This window comes from Crocodylus porosus, unplaced genomic scaffold (assembly GCF_001723895.1).
Source record: "Crocodylus porosus isolate Cpor-Errol unplaced genomic scaffold, CroPor_comp1, whole genome shotgun sequence".
NCBI lineage: Eukaryota > Metazoa > Chordata > Crocodylia > Crocodylidae > Crocodylus > Crocodylus porosus.
The window spans coordinates 39,978-47,189 of record NW_017728892.1 but is presented as its reverse complement, the minus strand read 5'-3'; the positions used below and the strand labels follow the sequence as shown (position 1 = coordinate 47,189).

General features: G+C 56.6%; 1 protein-coding gene across 1 annotated transcript in view; it reads left to right on the top strand.

The window, feature by feature from the left end:
* The first annotated feature begins 216 nt into the window (after positions 1–216).
* CLPB (ClpB homolog, mitochondrial AAA ATPase chaperonin) overlaps positions 217–7,212 on the top strand; it is a 38,350-nt gene continuing 31,354 nt past the window's right edge. The window contains exons 1-2 of the mRNA XM_019555222.1: positions 217–500; positions 3,117–3,168. Of these exons, the coding sequence (XP_019410767.1) occupies positions 299–500; positions 3,117–3,168 (254 nt within the window). The 5' untranslated portion in view covers positions 217–298. The remainder of the gene's footprint in view (positions 501–3,116; positions 3,169–7,212) is intronic.

Genomic DNA, 7,212 nt, shown 5'->3' with positions numbered 1-7,212 from the left:
CCCCTGGCGGTGGAGGCCCGCGCTGCAGGGCCTCCTGCCGGCACCGGGGTGCCGCAGCCTCGCACCGCAGGGTCCGGCCGTGTCAACCCCGTGGCGGAGGAGCTCAGCGCTGCAGGGGTGCAGCAACCCAGCCTTGCCCTGCGTGATGCCGGCACCGGGGTGCCGCAACCCAGCATTCTCCTGCGTGATGCCGGCGCTGGGGTGCAGCGACCTTGCACTGCGGGATGCAAACGTGCCAACCCCGTGGCGGAGGAGCCCAGCGCTGCAGGGGTGCAGCAGCCCAGCATTATCCTGCGGGATGCCGGTGCCGGGGTGCAGCAGCTTTGCACTGCAGGATCCGTGCGTGCCTACCTCGTGGCGAAGGAGCAGCAACCCAGCGATGCCGGCACTGGAGGGGCCCAGCAGTTGGCGGAGGCCACAGGGCAGCTGGATGCATGCAACCCCGGCGCTGGCAGTGGTGGTGGCAGCATCTTGCTACGGCCGGGGGCACCTGTCCAAGGGTGACTATCGCCACACGCGTGTGTGAGCCCTGGGGTTGCTGCTCGGGCAGAGCTCACCCTCCGGCAGGGGGGCAGGGGCTGGCCTAGCCCGTGGCATGGCTGTGCTGTGACTCCAAGCTCTTCCCTGTCACCCATCGGGGAAGGTTGCTGCAGGGAAGGGTTTGCCCATCTGCCATCCTAGAGGGCTCCCTGGGGTGCTGGTCCCTGTGCTGTGCATGCAGGACCATCCTTGGAGGGGAGCTGTGCACAGGTCCCTGTTGCTAGTGGTGTTGAGAGACCTTGATGGGATGCGGGGTGTCTGTGCTGGCGCCCTGTTGCACCCTCCTCTGCTCCAGTCGGTGGTTTTCTGAAACCGCAGGCCATGGCTTTGAGAGCGCTTATGCATGTGTTTAGCTGTCAAGGTGAGGACTAGTCCCGTGAAAGAGTCTGTGGGGGCTTGGTGCAGGCTTGGAGCAATGGGGGGTAGCATGTGGCACAGGGTGGGTTGTGACCAGGACTTGGGAGATGCGAGGAGTAAAGCCCTGAGAGCGTGGACAGAGCAGGCTAAGTCAGGACGATGTGATGATGAGGGAAACTGAGGCACTGAGCGCGGAGGCACTGAACAGGACAAGGTGGGAGCCAGGAGCCCGCTGCCGTGTGTGCCAGGGGGCTGTCTGCATGCACCAGCGCACGCTGCCCTCTGTGCTTTGCCTGTGAGGAGCATAGTGGGCTGCTCCCTGTGTCTGTGGACAGGTCGGCTCTGCTCAGTGCCTCAGTTTCCCCGTTGATAGCACTTTGTGGCTGTGAGGCCTGGTGAGTCAGCCAGCGGGAGGCGTGGGGAATGTGGAAAGTCCTGCCTAGTCGCTGCCTGGGTGTATCCATCCTGTGGGCAGCAGATGAACCGCCTGGTCCTGGTCCCAGGAGCCAAGGGACCTTGGGGTGCCTCCGGCTTTGCAGTGGTTGCTCTGTTATAATGGCCCAGATAGAAGCCAGGTGCCCTCTTCCCAAAGGCACAGACTGCTGGTGCCGGGTCAGGGAATGAGGACCCTATCCAGCAGGGCACGGACATGCTGTTCTCCTGGAGGGGGAGGGGTGGGTGTGTGTGTGTGTGTGTGTGTGTGTGTGCGCGTGTGTGCGCGCGTCCGTCCAGATCCCAACAGCCGTTGTGGGCTAGGGGGATATCCCAGGAAGCTTGCCACAGGTTGAAGCCCCTGGAAGCATCTGAACCTCTGTGTGGTTGTTGTGCCCTCTGGCGTGTCTGGCTCATCCTCCACCCTTGCTCAGAGGATGCTTTCGCCAGGGTCATCTCCTGCAGGCTGCTGGGCCTTCGGATGGGGCGCAGGTCTGTGCTGCGTGTGTGGGCCAGCCCGAGCCAGCTGTCTGCCCGGTGGCGGGGGCACTTGTTGGAGGCTTAAGCCCCGGTGGCGGGGGCACTTGTTGGAGGCTTAAGCCCCGGTGGCGGGGGCACTTGTGGCAGCCTAGCCGCTCTGACCCGCGAGCTCTCCCCCTGCATCCCAGCCTTGTTTTGCAGCCCCTGTTGCTGTGACCACGCTGCACCAACCCAGCAGTGAAAAGCCTGCCCAGGGTTTGCACAGGCTGCAGTTACCTTGCGGGGCGCAGGGCAGCCAGTCCCAGGGCTCCCAGCCTGGGCCCGCTCTCCTTGATGGGACATTGTTGAGGTAAAACAGTCCCACCCTGGGGGTCTGGCTATGCAGTAGCTTCTGTGAGACGGAAGCTTTTCCCCCTCCCTTCCCAATGCCGAGTCCCTTGCTTTGGCCGTGTGTCCACAGTGCCTGATACAGGAGCTTTCCAGGGTGACAGTCAAGGCAGTGTGGTCCCCCTTTCTAGCCTAAAGGTGGAGCTCTTGGTCTGCCCACCAGCTTCCCCTCCACTTCTGGCTGCTGCTGTCTGTCTTGGGCCAGCTGTGAAACGGAGCACAGTGCTGGTGATGCACAGGGCCTGAGAGCTCAGTTGCTCTTGCCTTATGCCCCCTGCATGGCCCAGCCCTCTGCCTTTTGCCTTGCTGCAAATTTGGGAACTTCAGGTCCTTCTTCTGGACTCCTCCTCCCTGTGGCTCTGCCAGCCTCCAGTTGTCGTGGCCCTGATTCTTTGCAGACAGTGGTGCTTGCAATATACCAGGCGCTGTCCAGACACTCGGGAGGAGCAGGCCCCTTCCCTGAAAATTCACAGCTGGTGGCTTCTCCAGGCGTGTCATGCCAGTGTTGGCTGCGTTGGGACTAGACTATGGGGAGCAGCCAGTCCCCGTCCCATGGAAAGGAGGGCTGCCTAGCTCTGCTCTATCCTAGAGCCTTGCACAGTGCTGAGTGCTGGGACCTGTCACTCCTGCAGGCTTGGGATTTAGGGTACAGCCAATGTAGGAGAGCCTCGTGCCTGAACGGCGAGTCAGCCAGACCCCTCTCCAGCAGGGTCCAGCACCACCTATTCCAAAGAAAGGCGTCATGATGAATCCCTTAGGAGGGGGGTTAGGATGAATTTAATCTGAGCCCTGGTAGTTCAGGGGTTGCTTTGTACCATGATGTACAAGGCATTCGCACTGTTCTTGTGGTTGTTGGGGGGACACGCGTATGTGGCCTTCCTGCCAGTGCCTTCACTTGTCTCCTCTCTGTCTCTCCCTAGAAGATGCCCTGCTGGAAGCCTCCAGGATCAACAACATTTCTGAAGTTGAGAGGTCAGTGGCTCCTTGATCTGCTCTTGCTGTCCCTGCCTGGGCAGGTGTCATCCCCAAAGCTGTTGCTAGCCAGGCCCAATTCTCCTTCCAGGTGCTTGTTTTGAGTTTGTGAGTATATAGGACCAGCTCCCCCGGCAGGTACAGGGCCTGGCTGGCTTGCCACAGGACTGGTACCTGTCTCTCTGATACGAGTCTGCCAGAAGTGGGTACTCCCATCAGGAGGCATGTGGGTCTAGGATGCTTCCTCGTGGGCTGATGAGCCATCCCCTGGAACTGACCTTTCTGTTGGCGACCTGAGCAGAGAGACTGGGGCAAAGTGGAGCATGTTCCCTTCTTGTTGTTCCAGTGAGGCCTCGAGACTGGGGCAGACCTGTTGTTACATTGCTACCGTGTGGGGACATAAGGACATCAGGGTGCCACTTCCCAGCAGGGCTAAAAAGCATAACCAAGCCAGGGTATGATGGTAGCCCATTGAGAGAGGTGGCTGCTGAGATGGAGAAAGTGCCCCACATACTCCAGGGCCTCCCTGTCTATGTAGATAGCACGAGAGATGTTCAGCTGGCCTGGGGAGGGTTGGTGGAGAACCTTCGTCTTGGCGACGTTTAAGGAGAGGCCAAGTCTCTTATACGAAGCGTTGAAGAGATCTAAGGTTGCTTGCACATCCTGTGCAGAAAGCCATCACGCAGCAATCGTCTGCAAACTGAAGGTCGTGGATGTCCTTGGTTGTGAGTTTTGTTTTTGCCCGGAAGCGCCCAAGATTGAAAAGCTTCCTGTCCAGTCAATACTGAATACTGACACCGGATGGTAGATCATCTCAGATAAGGTGGATGATGATGGTCAGAGAGATGGTGAACAGGGTGGGAGCGATCACACAACCTTGTTTGACCCTGGTCCAGATGTGGGAGGCATCAGTTTCAGATCTGCCACTCAGGACAGTGGCGGTCATATCATTATGCAGGAGCCTCAGCATGGTGACAAACTTCAGCAGGCAGCCAAGGCATTGGAGGATGGTCCACGATTTTAAGGAATCAAATGCCTTGGTCAGGCCACTGAAAGCAAGGAACAGTTCTTGATTTTGCTACTGACATTTTTCTTGGATCTGCCTGGCAACGAAAACCATGTGTGCAGTGCCCCGGGATGGTCAGAAGTCGCACTGGATTATGAAAACTATTACCCTTCCCCACCTTGCAGCCAGCCTCACCCAGCATTTTGAGGCATAACTGCAACAACACACGAACTTCATGGTTGCTGTCGAACTGCACAGTGCAGCGAAAGCATGAGCAGAGCTAGCATGCAGGCCTGTTCCCCCAGAGCCGGGAACTCGCTGTTGGTGGGTGGCAGTATAGCGCTTGTGACACGTCGCAGAGCAATTCTGAGTCCTGCCAGCAGGGCGTAGTGCCGTCCCTGCCTGCTCTCTGCTTCATCCTGTGTGCTCTGTGCTGCTGGCTGCCCTTCCTTCTGGAAACCCCTCTGAAGCCCATGGCAGGGTAGACAGTAGGGAGGCAGACGGCACTGCAAGGGGGTTCAGTTTAATTTCAGATTCTGGTGCCCTTCAACCTGAGGCCCAGGGTGCACTGAAAACCCTGGCAGGGACAGGGGCAAGGGGTAAGACTGGCTGGCCTGCTACCTGGCTCATTAAGCAGTGCCAGTAAAATGGACCAGAGACAGGTTAGCACCTGGATTATGAAATGGCTGCTGGCCTTACTCGCCTCTGTCCCTCCAGCTCAGAGGCCGAGGAAGAAGCTCCCAGATGTTAGTTATTCAGTGGCCCATGTTCTCTAATGCAAACTGCTGCTGGGTGTTTTGTTCCTCGCTCAAGTGGGGAAGAACAAGTTCCCAGCTTCACCACATCTCTTATATTCTGTATTCCACCCAAACAGCATCGCTAAGCGCTTTTCAGGGTTGAACTCTTCCTCTACCAGCACAGCGGGGCAGGGGCGAAGGAGTTCCATGGGGCAGACGAAACCAAGGCAGCTGTTTGAAATGAGATTTGGGTGGGAATACCAGAAAACTATTCTGGGTGACGCACTTTACAAAGAAATTATTTGCAAGGATGAGGGTCATGCCCGTAAAACTGGAGCCAAAAGCAAGTTCCCAGTGGAGAGTTGTGTGCCCAGCCTTCTCCGAGACGGAGCAGGGCAGCGTCTTGAAGGGTAATGCGGCATTCCTGGTTCTACCAGAGTTCCTCGTTCAGTGCTAGAAGAAAGGGACGCTCCCCGTCGCCCTTCGTTGTCATCAAGCGTGAGCAGTAGCCAGTGGCGGCCAGTTCATTTGGAGGGACAGAGGAGCTCGGCCCTAAGTGAGCAGAGGGAGCATCTCAGTGCACTCGGAGAACATCAGAGGACTTTACAGTCAAGAAGGATAGGCTCGGATTGAACCCTGCAATGGCTGAGGAGCTGGTAGAAGGCAGGGTGGGGTTGCAACTTGCAGACTAACTAAATCAGAAGGCTGTAGGCTTTCACCAGCAGCAGCCTACTTCATCAGATGCTACGAAGGGACTGCAGGGAGCTGGAGTAATTGGAAAGTGGGAGTGATGGAAAGGGGGGTAGGGTGCAGGCAGCAGCAGGCTGCAGATGCTGTAGCTGGCAGTGCTGGTATTGGAGGGGCTGCCCTGATCCTCCAGGGTTGGGTGAGGGCTGCAGTGGAGGCGGTGGGCTTGAAGCAGGAGAAGGAGAGTTTGGGGTTAGTACTCTTGGGGGCAGCGGGTGGTTCTAGTTCAGGAGGGGGCTCTGACTTGCTGTCAGGTGCCGTCCCCTGTATCCACCTGTGCCAAGAGAGCAAGTGCGGGCCGATGTATTCATCTAAGTGCTTTTTTTTTTTTTTGCCTTAAAAGCAAAAGAACCCCTCCACCCCCTTTTCTTTTGGACTGACCTGGTTTCCCTGGGAGCTTACAGTCAAACTATAGGTCCCTTCTGCTGTTTGGACCTGCCAAGAAGGCTGTTGTGCTGGACAGGCTAGCTCAGGCCATCGTATACCCTCTTGTACGCAACATTAGGCATTGTGTCAGAGGGGAAAGGGAATCGGGAGACTAGAAATCATACTGTGACCCCTCCCTCCATTTTTATAATATTGATTCACAACATTGCAGTCTTGTCTTTCAGTAAACCACCTGCAAATGTATGGGTGGGCAGCAGAGCACCTTAGTCAAATAAGTACCATAGAGCCATATTCTTATAAGCACTGCATGCGGGTAACTCTCAGTGGTATGTGTCAGCGGGCTGTTACCATGCCCGTTCAAAATGATGAGCCGTCCCTGGAATTGGCACGTTAATCAGATCCAGAAGTATGGCGCCAGCCGCCTTTTCTTTGGATGGATCTAACCTTTCCGTTTTCAGGAGGGTCATTCTCAGTAGATCCAGTCCCCTGGGTGGATTTTCGGTAAGGGCTGCCTTGCTGTTTGAGTTGTTGCCATTCCTTCCTGTTTTGTTAAACTGTTGAGTTTGGCAAGTATTCTGGTTTTCTCACACTCTTCTTTCTGTATCCACCTGCTGTCTTGTCTTCAAGACTGTAAAGCAGGGACCTTTTATTTGGGGTACCTGGCACAGCAGGGCACTGTTTTGTGACTGGGCTCCCAGGCAGTGCCAGCAAAACAAATAGCAGACATAAAATCCTTTCCAGCAAGGACATCCAGCTAGGTCCAGTCAAGACTAGGGCTGCGCCTAACTGCTGGCACCCTGCATTGTGGTACTGCAATGGTCTTGGCCAGCTACAGGTCCCAGTAGTCAATTCTTCCAGTGAGACCCAGATGGGATTTTCATAGATTTCATAGACATTAGGGCTGGAAGCAACCTCGGAAGATCATCGAGTCCTGCCCCCTGCCCAAAGGGCAGGAAGTCAGCTGGGGTCACAGGATCCCAGCAAGAAAAGCATCCAATTTGCTCTTGAAGGTGTTCAGGGTAAGTGCTTGAACCACCTCTGCTGGCAGGCTGTTCCAGACCTTGGGGGCTTGGACAGGAAAGAAATTCTTCCTTATGTCCAGCCTGAAACGGTCTTGCAGGAGTTTGTGACCGTTCGACCGCGTCATCCCTTGGGGCGCTCTGGTGA